The sequence below is a fragment of the Vulpes lagopus genome, chromosome 11 (genome assembly GCF_018345385.1).
Source record: "Vulpes lagopus strain Blue_001 chromosome 11, ASM1834538v1, whole genome shotgun sequence".
NCBI classification, from domain to species: Eukaryota; Metazoa; Chordata; class Mammalia; order Carnivora; family Canidae; genus Vulpes; species Vulpes lagopus.
In genome coordinates, this window is record NC_054834.1 from 93,682,312 (window position 1) to 93,696,743 (window position 14,432).

The 14,432-nt window shown below is 33.6% G+C and overlaps 1 protein-coding gene across 1 annotated transcript in view; it reads left to right on the forward strand.

Annotated features, from left to right (window-relative positions):
* The window catches only part of PPIG (peptidylprolyl isomerase G), a 57,818-nt gene that overhangs the window by 13,856 nt on the left and 29,530 nt on the right, over window positions 1-14,432 (forward strand). Inside the window, exons 2-9 of the mRNA XM_041773715.1 lie at window positions 3,326-3,373; window positions 3,875-3,952; window positions 4,044-4,118; window positions 4,889-4,996; window positions 5,416-5,460; window positions 6,504-6,591; window positions 12,165-12,194; window positions 12,285-12,424. Of these exons, the coding sequence (XP_041629649.1) occupies window positions 3,892-3,952; window positions 4,044-4,118; window positions 4,889-4,996; window positions 5,416-5,460; window positions 6,504-6,591; window positions 12,165-12,194; window positions 12,285-12,424 (547 nt within the window). The 5' untranslated portion in view covers window positions 3,326-3,373; window positions 3,875-3,891. The remainder of the gene's footprint in view (window positions 1-3,325; window positions 3,374-3,874; window positions 3,953-4,043; window positions 4,119-4,888; window positions 4,997-5,415; window positions 5,461-6,503; window positions 6,592-12,164; window positions 12,195-12,284; window positions 12,425-14,432) is intronic.

A 14,432-nucleotide genomic window follows, 5' to 3' on the forward strand; every position in this document is an offset into this window, starting at 1 on the left:
ATAAGGCAAGTAAGGGGATGTAAAGGGGAGGACAGAGGCTGGTCCTTTGAATATACTGGTCAAGGTTGGTTTCTGTGTGGAGGGGATACTTGAGCAAGGATTTAAATTAAATGAGGGAATGAACCAAGTGAAGATCTGGGCTTAGAGCATCCCATGTGGAGAAAACAAAGATGAGGGAGACCTGATGAAGGACTAGGCCTTGGGATGTTTGAACAACAGCTGGAACATGTCAAAGCAAAATTAAGAAGAATGTTAGATAAAGTTGTAGAGGTTAATAGAGGCTAAAATATTGAGAGATGTGCTGTCCACACACAGGTATGAGCCACATGCAGTTATTGAGCACTTGAAACATGGCTATTTTGAATTGATAAACACTGAATTTCTAAGATTCAGTACTCAAAAAAGAATGTGAAATATCACATTTTTATGTTGATTATATTTTGAAATAATATTTTGAACATACTGAATTAAATAAAACATTGTTAACCTGTTTATTTTTACTTTTATTTATTTATTTTTTTAGATTTTATTTATTTATTCATGAGAGACACAGAAAGAGAGAGAGGCAGAGACACAGGTAGAGGGAGAAACAGGCTCCATGCAGGGAGCCCGATGATGGGGGCCTCGATCCCAGAACTCCAGGATCACGCCCTGAGCCGAAGGTCGATCATGCTCAACCACTGAGCCACCCAGGCATCCCTCTTTTTACTTTTTAAAATGTGGCTATTAAAATTTTTTAAAGTATATGTGGCTCATATTTCTATTGGACAGTGCTGGTTTAGGTTCTTAAAATCCATGGAAAGACATTCTGATTAAATGTGATAGATGTTAGAAAATATTAGGCAGAGAAATGAAGTGGTAAATTGTGCTTTTTAAAAAAGATTTTATTTATTTATTTATTTATTTACTTACTTACTTACTTACTTATTTATTTATTGACAGAGATCCATCCTGAGTGAGGGGGGGAGTAGCAAGGGGGAGAAGGAGAAGAGGCTCACTGCTGAGCAGGGAGCCCGATGTGGGATTGAGTCTACAATCTACAATCATGACTTGAGCTGAAGGCAGATGCTTAACCAATTGAGCCACCTAGGTGCCTTGTACTTTTAAAGGATCACCCTTCACTCAGGTTATCCTCTGGAGAATAGGTAATAGAGGACTAAGTAAAAGCAGGGAAACCAGTTAAGAAGCTGTTGTAGTATTCCAAATGAGAAATGATAATGGAAAAAAAGGTGAGTGCATTTTTGAAGCTAAAATTAAATCAACCTAAGATGATTCCAAGTTTCAGGTTTAGCAGCTGATTTGTACAGCGATAATATTTACTGAGTTTTTAGAGAAATAGGGATAGAGAAGTAAAGTTTATTTTAGATTTATTGTTTTTAATAAGCTTTTTCTTGAAGTATAATATAGTGTACCAAAACCTACATAAAATCTAAGTGTAGCTCAGAGTTTTCCCAAAGTGAACTCACCCAGGTAAGCAGCTCTCAGATTAAAAAAACAAAATGAAACAAACACTATCCTGGTAGCTCCCCCTTGTGCTCCATAATTCTATAAATGAGTAGTGGTATTCATTGCAGTTTCAAAGTCCCAGAGCTATAAAATTCTTTACATTGTGTCCTAGAACTGAGAAACTCGGGCAGTTATCAAAGATTGTGTCTAAAAGGTTAAGGGTAATTAGGAATTTTCCTGACCTCTCATAAATTATGCCTGGTTTTAAAATTGTTTTCAAGAACACAGTACTGTATGTAGGAAACTAACTAATTATAAACAATTTAGCGTATTTGGGACAGTATTATCTGAATTATCTATGTTATAGTACTCATTGTAAGAATAGTGTATAAAAAAAAGAATAGTGTAGTATATTGTACTCGTGTAAGAATAGAAATCTCCACCTGAGGTATTGTGATTAAATAAGTAGCTAAGTAGCTATAGAAGTTTTATTGGAGGAAAATAAATCATTAAACTCTCTTCTTCTCTATCCCTAAAAGTAGAGAATTTAAGGCCTACAAAAATTATTTAGAAGATAAAGGATAGTCAGGTACTAAGTAGTATTTAAAATAATTTCCTGAGATTTATGGATTCAACATATTCTCAATTTCACATGTGCAGGAATTGAGATTCTATACAAGTAAAAACAGTGCAACAAACTTGGCAAGATAATAAAATTGCTAAGTTTTTTTCTTGTTTTCAAGAAGTCTAGGCCACTGGAGGATGGAAAGTTTAGCTTTTTTGTGTGTGTTTTGTGAAACATTTAGTATCCATTATATTTATTAGAAATAATAAATGAAGTCATGAGAAAATGATATTTTCTCCCCTTTCTCATACACTAATGCCAAAAGTGAACATACCAACACTTAGGCTGAATTTGAATGCAATATAATCTTTTACATAATTTCATCCCTAATTTACATAATCAGCATTAAATGAATGAGTATATATCTGCATTTTTCAAATTGCTGGTGATTTGGGCAAAGTTGAGTATTCTGACTTGTGGTTTGTGGGTTGTGTAAAATTGATAAGGGATGGTGATATATAAACCTACATGTGTGATGAAATTGTGTAGAACTAAATAATTATACAAGCACACAGATAAGTACCAGTTTTACTAAACCAGGAAATGTGAATGGGATAAAGGATTGTATCAACATTGTTGTGCTTTTATGCTACAGTTGTGCTATTATATAACAGTTTTCTAAAATGTTATCATTGCGGGGAATCTGGGTAAAGTACACACTGTATCCAGTGAATCTACAGATATCTTTACAAATGGGTAAAGAGAGGAATCTCTTTAATATGGAGAATATAGATTTTTCACAGCTTCACTGGACCTAAAATATCACACTGCTTGCAGAGCTACCAGCTTAGATATGATAATTTTCAGAAAAGCATATGCATTTCAGTCTCTGTTCTGAGCAGATGAAATTTTCATTTTTATAGTCCATTTTTTTGGTTGCTATTTAAACTAAGTAACTTTGTTTCTTCTGCTCTTTACCTTACCCTGTCATTCCCCACCAGATATCATGATTGAAAGGAGGATAAGTCCTTCAGATAAATGCCTTACCAAAAGAATGTTCAGTAATAGCTATGTGCTATTAGATGAAAGTGTTTATAGAGTATCTCACCTGTTGGTACTTTTTGTGTCTACACTAGCATATCAGTAAAGGCTCATATGTAATGTGATTTTACTCAGAATGCAAACCTACCATTTATTACTATTGTAAAAAGATCTCACTTTCTTCCTCAATTTTTGGGTGGTATTTTTCAAGAATTTTAATGTTTTTCTTTTTAAAACATTATTCTAATTAAAACTCTCCTTTTCGTTTTCAAGGAGTGAAAGGATTGGATTAGTCTGCCCTTGATTTTTCTCTATTTAAAGGTAATCTGCTTGTTGAGTTAACTAATCATACAGACTTAATATAATTTTCTGTTTAGGTGGCAATCTATATTTGGTGGTTAAAATAAAATATTATATTATGGCTAAGGTTTTTTGTCTTGTCTTTTCTGTTTCACAAAATGCAATTTAATCCCTCCCCCAAAAAAATGCATGTTCTTTATGTCATTGAAGTAAATATCAAAAGAAGTTCAAATTATATTTCTAGTTTATGTTTTTTTTTTTTTAAGAATTTATTTATTTATTCATGAGAGACACAGAGAGGCAGAGACACAGGCAGAGGGAGAAGCAGGTTCCATGCAGGGAGCCCAATGTAGGACTCGATCTCGGGACCCCAGGATCACGCCCTGAGCCAAAGGCAGACGCTCAACCACTGAGCCACCCAGGCGTCCCTCTAGTTCATGTTATAGAATTTTTTCCTCCAGAAATTTATAAAAAGTTTCTGCAGTTTTGGCCTGTTTGCCTGAAACTGTATTTTATTCATAGGTTGAAATACTGAAGCCATGGGAATAAAGGTTCAGCGTCCTCGATGTTTTTTTGACATTGCCATTAATAATCAACCTGGTAAGAAAATTAATGTTCCTTTGTAACATTTATAAATGAATATTTAGTATTTTAAGTTAGTAAAGTATACACTTGCTTTCTTCTTTTTCAGCTGGAAGAGTTGTCTTTGAATTATTTTCTGATGTGTGCCCCAAAACATGCGAGAACTTTCGTTGTCTTTGTACAGGTTTGTTGACATTTTTAGTTGGCCTAATAGTAGCCCCTTTTGACTGTGGTTTCAATTTTTTAATTTAACATTTTAATTTTCCTCATGCAGATTATGTACCATGGACCAAGTTGTGAAAGTAATATTTATTTATTTATTTGGAGCACAAGAGGGATGGGGGGCAGGGGGAGAGAATCTTTATTTTATTTTATTTTATTTTATTTATTTTATCTTATTATTTATTCATGAGAGACAGACAGAGAGGTAGAGAGGCAGAGACACAGGCAGAGGGAGAAGCAGGCTCCATGCAGGGAGCCCGATGTGGGACTGGATCCCGAATCTCCAGGATCAGGCCCTGGGTTGAAGGCAGTGCTAAACCGCTGAGTCACCCGGGCTGCCCCAAGGCAGGGTGGGGGGGGGGGAAGCGCCCAATGTGGGGTTTGATCCCATGACCCTAAAGTCACGCCCTGAGCTGAAACCAAGAGTCGGGTGCTTAACTGACTGAGCCACTTAGGCACCCAATGGGGTGGAAGTAATTTTTAGAAATATTGCTTGTATTGGGCTTTTATCTGAGATTGGTTTCTACATTTCTGTACTCTCCAGAAAAACATTAATGATTTTTAAATGAATTTTAAAAAGATTCCTGAGGGGAGTGAAAATTTATAAAGGCGTCTACATAATTTAAGAGATGTGTATTTTACAGAGATAAGCTTCTGTCATTAATTTTGCTTTAATACTGCTTCCTTGATTTCCTTTCTACTAAATGGCCTACTAATTTTTCTTCTCTGTAGGTGAAAAGGGGACGGGGAAATCAACTCAGAAGCCATTACATTATAAGAGTTGTCTTTTTCACAGAGTTGTCAAGGATTTTATGGTTCAAGGTGGTGACTTCAGTGAAGGTAAGACTTTGATTCCCACGAAAGAAAATCATGCATGCTTTGTTAAAGATAATAGATCTTAAAGTTAGATATGTTTTTATCTATACTTTCAAATTATAAAACAAACTATTTTTATAGACACTGAAAAAATCTAGTCTTTGTTCAGAGACCTACATAATTATTAGAAACTGAATGTTCTTTTTTCCATGTATCTTAGGTTTTGCCACATTTTTACTGTTGTATCATAGGGAAAAGAAACTAATTTGAGGTCTTGACAATATTGACTTTAAATTAATCTTATGATTTGTTTTGAACCTTTGAGTATTTTTGATTTGAAGTCATTTGAACATCTACTTTTTAAGAAGTATTTTGTTTAGGGGGGTACCTTCAAAGAGATTATTGTCTTAAGAGTTCAAGAGTCCCATGTTTTTCATTCTTAGGAAATGGACGAGGAGGGGAATCTATTTATGGTGGATTTTTTGAAGGTAAAAATTTTTTTATTTAAATTGTGTTTTTAATGTTTTTTTCTGTTATTTTATTTTTCTCTATTGAATCAATAAGATTCATTATACTAATATCCAGCTACATTCAATGAATCTGAAAGTTAATTTTCTTGTGAAAAATTTTACGTGATAGACTTTTAGTAGAGATAGGATTTTTTTGTGTGCTAAGGACATTAATACATCATATTATTTGAAGGGTTGCAATGATCTAGAATTAAACTCTTAGAAATATAGTGCTAGGATAGGAACTTGCATAGCTTAATCTTAATTTTTATTAAAAGAGATTTAACAGTATTTCATAGTAAAAATATCCACATGTTCAGTGGGTCCATTAAATCTCTTTAATATAATGTTTTTCTCAACTGTAAGTTTTCTCTTTGGAATTTTTTATTTGTGTGAAGATCATTTGAAAGACTACAAGCAAAAAAAAAAAGAAAGACTACAAACATGTGAATGTGGAAATAATCACTTTAGGGATTAAGTGAAATTTTATTTCACATTCCAGTTGTGTTGTTCTTATATTCTAATCCAAAATTGGAAGGCAAGCTACTCTCTACAATAAATGATGCTGTGGCAGAGATTAAGTTAATGAGTCCCTTTCTCTGCTTAAAATAGTAGATGTGCCTTTTTGTGCTTAGAAATGAAACAGATCAACTGTAAAAGAATCCTGTTTGGTTTCTTTCTCTTGCTTTTTAAGGAACATTTTGTTTTTTGTCTGAGTAATCAAAGACAGTTGTGTTGTTTTTTACCCCCACCCCCCAAAAAACAAAAGACAAATGCAGAAGGAAAGAAAGGGGTTTGATAATAGTATTTGGATTTATAGCAAGGGATTGAAAATTAGAAATACTTTAATCTAAAAAAATGGGAGAGGGAATTGGTTAATATTTAATTCTTTCTTCTTTTAACCTGACTAAATTTTGTCTGGTGCTAAAGAATACATATGAATAAAGGAGGTAACAAAGTGAAAATGAAATTTTGGGGAAGGTTATTCCTATAACATAACTGAAAACTTTGCTTTTCTGTAGATGAGAGTTTTGCTGTTAAACACAACAAAGAATTTCTCTTGTCTATGGCCAACAGAGGGAAGGATACAAATGGTTCACAGTTCTTCATGTAAGTATCTGTGCTGTGATCATTTAAAATATCTCTTTTTTGGTGCATCATTTCTCATTGATTGCTAATAAATAGTGATCCATAATGGGGAAAATTTTTGAAGGAAGGAGGACAATGAATTTTTAAGGGGGGAAAATTGTTGAAAGGGAAATTGAGCCGTACTGCTAAACTATCAAAATGATGAGTACTTGTCAAAAGGACACAGGAGCCAGCCTGAAGGGGTGAGGTTCCCCTGGCCAGATTAGGACAACTTGAGCATCAAAATAAATAATGATAGTATTAGATTAGCAAATAAAATAGAAATCCAAGAGCCTATACACATATAAATAATAAATGAATAAATAACAAGGGAGAAGAAAAACCTATTTTTAATAGAACATAGCTAATAAATAGAAGAAGAATGATAGAAAAGTCACCAGTTTTCAGTCATCTCAGTAGTGATTGAGGAAAGAATTATCTATTTTGAGGGAAAATTTAATAACATTTACAGAGTATCTCTTTATAAATTACTCGATTACAAAGAATAAAATACAATTGATCCTCATTATTCAAAGATTCTGTATTTGTGAATTCATGTACTCACTAAAATTTGTTTCTAGTTGCAAAGTTAGTACTCTCAATGCTTTCCAATTATGACACCAAAAAATTTTGATCAGAGCTCTTGTTAACTATGCATATTTTTTATCATGTCCAATGGATACTCCTCAATAGCCTTAAACTCTTTTACTCTCAGAAGAACATAATCTGTAAGCACCATATGGATTATTCCAGTGTTTACTATTTGTAACTCCCTTCTTCAACAGTGAGAAACTTGGCTCTCATTATCTTCCAAATTTCTGCCCGTTTGCTGAATTCTAGAATAAAAAATCACCGTTCTAGGCTACTGTGAAAAATAACCTTACTAGAGTTACTGTTTACTTATAGTTATTTTTGTTTTAGATTGAGGGTATATAGTTAAAACAACTGTTTAAAAGTGAGTTGGATTAGTACATTTTGGTGTGAATTTTTTGTGGTTTTGTGACTCAAAATATGTTAGGTTCATTTGTTTATATTTTATTGTCTCACCTTGTTTTGATTTGTTGTTTTTGTTTATTAAACATTATATGAGTCAAAAAGAATACCTTACAGTATTACTCCCACCTAATTCTTTATCCCATTGCCAATCCCATTTTTTCATCCTTTTCCCACCCATCCATTTTAGTTTCCCACCTCATTAGTTTCTGGTTTATCTTCCTGTATTTCTTTTTATAAAAATGAGCACAAATACATATATATTTTCTTTTTTTCCTTTCTTTCTTTTTTTTTTTTTAATTTTTTAATTTTTATTTATTTATGATAGTCACAGAGAGAGAGAGAGAGGCAGAGACACAGGCGGAGGGAGAAGCAGGCTCCATGCACCGGGAGCCTGATGTGGGATTCGATCCTGGGTCTCCAGGATCGCGCCCTGGGCCAAAGGCAGGCGCCAAACCGCTGCGCCACCCAGGGATCCCCTCCTTTCTTTCTTATACAGTAGATAGCATATAATGTATACAGTGTTTTGTTCTTTTCACTTAGCAGTATATCCTAGAAATCACTCCAAATCAGTTCATGTAGACCCTTTTTATTTGTTTTTGCAGCTGCATATTACTTTATTGTGTGAGTATACTCTATCTAGTTCATTCAACCAATGGCTATGTAGGGGTCTTTCTGAGTTTTTTTCAAGGTTTTTATTTATTTATTCATAAGAGCCAGGGAGGGGGGGTGGGGAGAGACACAGGCAGAGGGAGAAGCAGGCTCCATGCAAGGAGCCCGATGTGGGACTCGATCCTGGATCCCAGGATCATGCCCTAAGCCAAAGGCAGATGCTCACCTGCTGAGCCATCCAGACGTCCCAGGTCATTCTGATTTTTAAAATAAAAACCATTTGTATCATGTTAGTTATAGAAAAAAATAGAACACAGATAAAAAGAAGAAAAACATTCCCATCCCCAGAGCATCTTTCTCTGCAATAAAAATGTAACCTAAATACTGTATGTACTCCCTAATCAACTTTTGGATGCAGTATAATTCTTGGCACATCACTAAGTACTAATTAGCATTTTAATAGCTATATGTAAATTCATTGAATGTACTATGCCTTATTTTAAATAAGTTGCTAGGAGTTTACTTAGTGAAATGTTTACACATTTTTTTAAAAGATTTTATTTATTTTTGAGAGAGAACACAAGCAGGGAGGAGGAGCAGAAGGAAAGGGAGAAGCAGAACCACCCTCCCCACACCCACATGCTGAGCAGGGAGCCAGACACAGGGCTTGATCCCAGGACTCTGGGATTATGACTAAGCTGAAGGCAGACCCTTAACTGCCTGAGCCACCCAGGCATCCCTATTTATACATTTTTAAGCCTTTCCTTGTATATTGCTACTGTGATATCAGCAGTATGCAAAATACCAGTGTTACCAGATTCTCAACAACACTTAGTATTATCATTTATTTTCCTTTTTTTAAAAGCAAAATCCTTCCTGTGCTAAAACCTCTCCATTAAGTTGATGTTATCCTTCATGTATATTTTCAGAATCTTCCCTCTGTATGTTGATTTTTCCTTATTTCTCTTAATTTCTAGGCAACGTTTCCTTAATTTCTGTGTTTCATTATTTTTAAAGGAGAAAACTTGGGACACCTGGGTGGCTCAGCAGTTAGGCGTCTACCTTTGGCTCAGGACATGATCCTGGGATCCAGGATCAGGTCCCAGCATCCGGCTCCCTGCATCTCCCTGCTCTCCCTCTGCCTGTGTCTCTGCCTCTCTCTGTGTCTCCCATGAATAAATAAATAAATAAATCTTAAAAAAAAAATTAAAAAAAAAATAAAGGAGAAAACATCAGTTTTTAATCATAAAATGTTTTTAATTGTGGCAATATATATGATGCAGAATTTTCCAGTAACCATTTTTAAGTGTATGACTTAATGGTATTGATTATATTCAGAATACAGTATAGCTGTTACCACTGTATCCAAAACTATTTCATTGTCCCAGAAACTAACTCCTTTCTTTTTACCCTCAGCCCCGGTAACCTCTTTTATTTTGTCTTTATAAATTTGCCTTATAGATATATAAGCAGAATCATACAATATTCTCTGTCAAGCTTATTTCATTTAGCATGTTTTCAAGGTTCAGCCATGTTTGTTGTAGCATATATCAGGACTTCATTCCTTTTTATGGCCGGATATCACTCCATTATATGTACATACCACATTTAGTTTATCCATATACATCTGCTGGTAGACATTTGCATTTCCACCTTTTGGCTATTATGAATAATGCTATAGTAAACATTGGCATATCCATATTTGTTTGAGTCCCTTCTCAATTTTAGGTATGTATATACCAAAGAGTGGAAATGCTAGATCAAATGGTAATTCTATAGTTCTGTGAGGAAGCACTAAACTGTTTTTCCACAGTGATTGTATCATTTTACACTCCTACCAGCACTGTATAAGAGTTCATCAATACCTTTTTTTTTTTTACCAATCTGAGAATGACCATGGAAACAGGGGTTATAAATAAATTCTAGTGAGCAGGGTAGCCCGGTGGCTCAGCAGTTTAGCACTGCCTTTGGCCCAGGGCAGGATCCTGGAGACTCAGGATCAAGTCCCTCGTCAGGCTCCCTGCATGGAGCCTGCTTCTCCCTCTGCCTGTGTCTCTCATGAATAAATAAATAAAATCTTTAAAAAAATAAATAAATAAAATAAATTCTAGTGAGTAAGTGAATTTGGCAAATACAGTATCTGTCAAGTGAGAAATGACTAAATCTAGATGCAAATTATACATATAATGTTGAATAACATGTAATATAAATACATATATGGTATACACAAAGGTTTTTACATCTCTAGATGGTTTAAGCAAGTTCACATGAGCATAACTGCAGTCAGAAAACAACAATAGGTTAGTTTTAAAAACTTAAAAATTTTAAAAACTTATAAAATTACATGTACATGTTTGCATTCTTTTCATTAGTGTTGTGTGGGCTTTAACCAAAGGTTAGCTTAAATTGTGTTCCTTCCTCCAAATTTCTAACACCTTTTTGGTAAGTTCTTTTAAATAATAAATGATACACAATGCCTATCTTCAGTTTGTTATGCCAGTATGTCTTCATAGCTACTCAAATACCAGTCTTCTTAACTACATAGCTTTAAGGTTGCTGTGGAGTGGCAAGATAGAATTTTTAAAAATTACATAATTTGTGGGACTTTTTGCTTATTTTGAGTTTTGTCTAAAGTTTTAATCCAGATCTTTGCTTCATTGTGTAGTTTGTTTACTGGGGTAAAAAGCTCAAAGTCTTTAGGTCTTAGGCAATAACAAGCAAAAAAGCTGTTGGGACCAGAATCCAAACTATTAATTGTTGTATTAAAAAGACAAAGATAATCAACCTGACCCATTCTTGCCGTGTGCCCACCTTCCAGCTTTCCATAAAGGTCTGAAATCTGGATTTTTATATGAAAGTATCCAAAATTTTGAGTATTGGCAGCTAATTGAAAATTTTATAAACACTATAAGGACCATTTCTGTTCTGGTCTACCAGAACATGTCTGAGGGCCATCTGAACATTACCCATAGGGGGTACGTTTCAGGATCACACCCACCCCCCCACCCCCCCCACTGTGGATGCCTGAAACTGCAGATAATACTGAACTCTATATATATTGTTTTTTCATATGTGTTTTTCATATATATATATATATATATATATATATATATATACACACATACACACATACACACGTTTCTAGGTAAAAGTTTAATTTATAAATTAGGGATAGTAAGAGATGAACAATAGCAATCAAATACGACAATTATAATAATACACTGTAATAAAAGTTACATGAATGTGGTCTCTATCCAACTATCTTACTGTACTGTTCTCATCCTTGTGATGATGTGAAATGGTAAAATGCTTACCTGATAAAGTGAGGTAAATAACAGGTTTTGTGATGTAGTATTAGCTATTATTGAACTGACAGTATGTGAGTTGGAGGATTGTGTGCTTCTGGACTGTAATTGACTGCTGTTTTGACTGTGGATCACTGAAATGGTGGAAAGCAAAACATGGATAAGGGGTTGACTGGTGCTTTTAACTGTTTAAAATGTTAAGATTGAAAAGCCCTATTGTTACACCCTTAAACTGGTGGAATCTTTTGATAAATTATGGTCTGTCCATACAATAGAACATTATACAACCATAAAACTTTTATACACCTATGAATATTCAATAAAAGCCCAGTCATATGCAAGAGACAGATGGATAGAAATAACACCAAAATGTCAACTTTAATTATACGTAATTTTTCAACGATGATTAGGTATTACCTTTATGATCAGAATAAGTTTTTGAAACTATATTATGTAGAAAGCATCTAGCATTATTTCTGTTCTACTTAAGATTAATATATTAAGATTCTATTATGTTAAAATAGCATATGCTTTCTTTGTTTGCAGCTTTGTTTCCAATGCAGTTATTTTCTTTTCCTTTTTAGAGATGCTAACTTTGTTTTTCTCTGACTTTGTTTTTATTCTTCTATCTGATGACTTCCAAAGAACAACGAAGCCAACGCCTCATTTAGATGGGTAAAGATTATTTAAATTTATTTTATGACCACTTTAAATTAATGTTAAAATTAAAAGCTTTTATTTGATCATCTTTAATTGACTTTCTAGGCATCATGTTGTTTTTGGGCAAGTGATATCTGGTCAAGAAGTTGTGAGAGAAATAGAAAACCAGAAAACAGATGCAGCTAGCAAACCATTTGCTGAGGTGCGGATACTCAGTTGTGGAGAGCTAATTCCCAAATCTAAAGGTAAGAACAAGTACATATTTCTGATAAAACTTATGCATACAAAACAAACAAATAGTTGGCATGAAATTTATACTAATGTGAATATAAATATGAGGCATTTGTGTTTTTAAATGTGTTTTATCTTCACACTTTTCATTTACCATGAAATCACTTAATTGTTATTTGCTGTAATTTATCCTTCTTCCACTTTGTTTTTTGTTTTCTTTTTTTTTTTTTTAATTTTGTTTTCTTTTTAATGGTAGTTCTCTAAATAGCATGGTAAAGAAATACTCTTCTAGAGAAAGACACGGTGAGGGGGAGGGTGACAATTTAAAAGAATGACAGAGACTAAGAAACTTAATGGAATAAATTATTTTCCCTTCATGCTCTACTAAGATTCAGAAGCATCTGGCATATTTGAGAAACTTCTTTACTTAGACCAGAATATTTTAAGTTAACATGACCAGTAGTTTGATATGATATTATATGAATGGTAAGAACTTTGTTTTAAGTGATTGTTTTGTTTATATCGTCTATGTGAAATATGTAACTGTTATCATTTATTACAGATATTGGGTCTGTTACTCTAAAAGTAATAGGATGAGATTACCTGTGGAGAAAACAAAATAATAAATGGACACTTCTTCCCCTTCTTACTAGTCTAGAGAATAATAATACCAATATTTAGTTTTTCGTGTCTGACAAATGTGAGAGTCATCTGTAATCTTTTCTGATCCTCAATAACCCTGTAGTATTTCCCCCATTTTACAGATGAAGGTATTCAAGAAGATTAAGTTATTTACCACATCAGGAAGCTAAGTTTCAAACTGAAGCTTGTTGGCTCCAGATCTAGAGCTTTTTCTATTATGTATTGCTAACTCATTAAAGTCTTTAACATTCCTTTCAAAATTGTCCTAAGTAGAACATTCTGTTCTCAAGTTTCAGGTATACTGATTTCTTTGTATCATTTAGAAATATGCACATTTGTTTTAATTTTAAAAGACCTAAGATATCCTAGAGAAAGCTATTCTTAATTTTCTGTTTCTGTATTCCACTTTGATTCTGATGATTTCATTTTCTTCTCTGTCATATCGAATATATACCTTGTAAATATATACCTCGAATACCTATATACCTTGTAAACCATTGCAGGAATATGCTGCAGCATAATGGGAGTGTTTATGTAACTTCTTTGTGTTCATGAGCCGGGCTATCTATCTTTATATACAAACAACAGGTATAGTGTATGCTTTATGTTTGTGAGGATCCAGTAAAGAATGAGGTGTTACTGAATAACTTATATTAAAAAAAAAGAAAAAAAACTAAACTAAAAAGCAATCTGTATTGATGTTTACAAGTTTTAGACCCTGAAACCTGATAGTTAATTCTTCAGAGTATTGTTAATACAATTGGAATATTTTCATTTAAGGCATTATTTCTTCCCTCATCATCTAGGAAATCTTTATCTTTTATTCTCTACTAAAAATCAGGGTTTTTTTCCTTATATTTTGTAGGCTATAAGATCTCTTATGTTAGGATCTACTCTACTTATAAAAGTTGAGGATATTGTGGTTTACATATTTAGAAAGAAATTAGTTTAATAAAAAATATACATTTTAAGCCATAAGCAGTTATCATAGATTCTCTAATAAATTTTGGTAATAAAAGGTCAGTGTTTGAATATTTGCTTGAAAGAATGAAAAAGTGAGTGAGTGTCACTCTTTATATGTTGTTTTTTATGTTTTTATAAAGTATTTCCAGTTGTAGAGATAAATGCTAATTTTGCCAATGCCATTATGACCAGGAAGTTGTGCTGAAAGTTGATGTAGCAACTTTTAGTGTGTGTTCCTCAGACTCTTGCTAAGGAAGCACATCTTGCCCTTACCTGTTTCAACAGTTGAGGGGGAACATTTGGCCCTTTATTAGTGTCTGCCCAGGAGTTCCTGAAAAGGTCAGATTTGTTTTGAGCCTCAGCTTCCATGTCTACTCTGTTCTGTCTGGACCATACTGTCAAAATAAGAAAAGATCT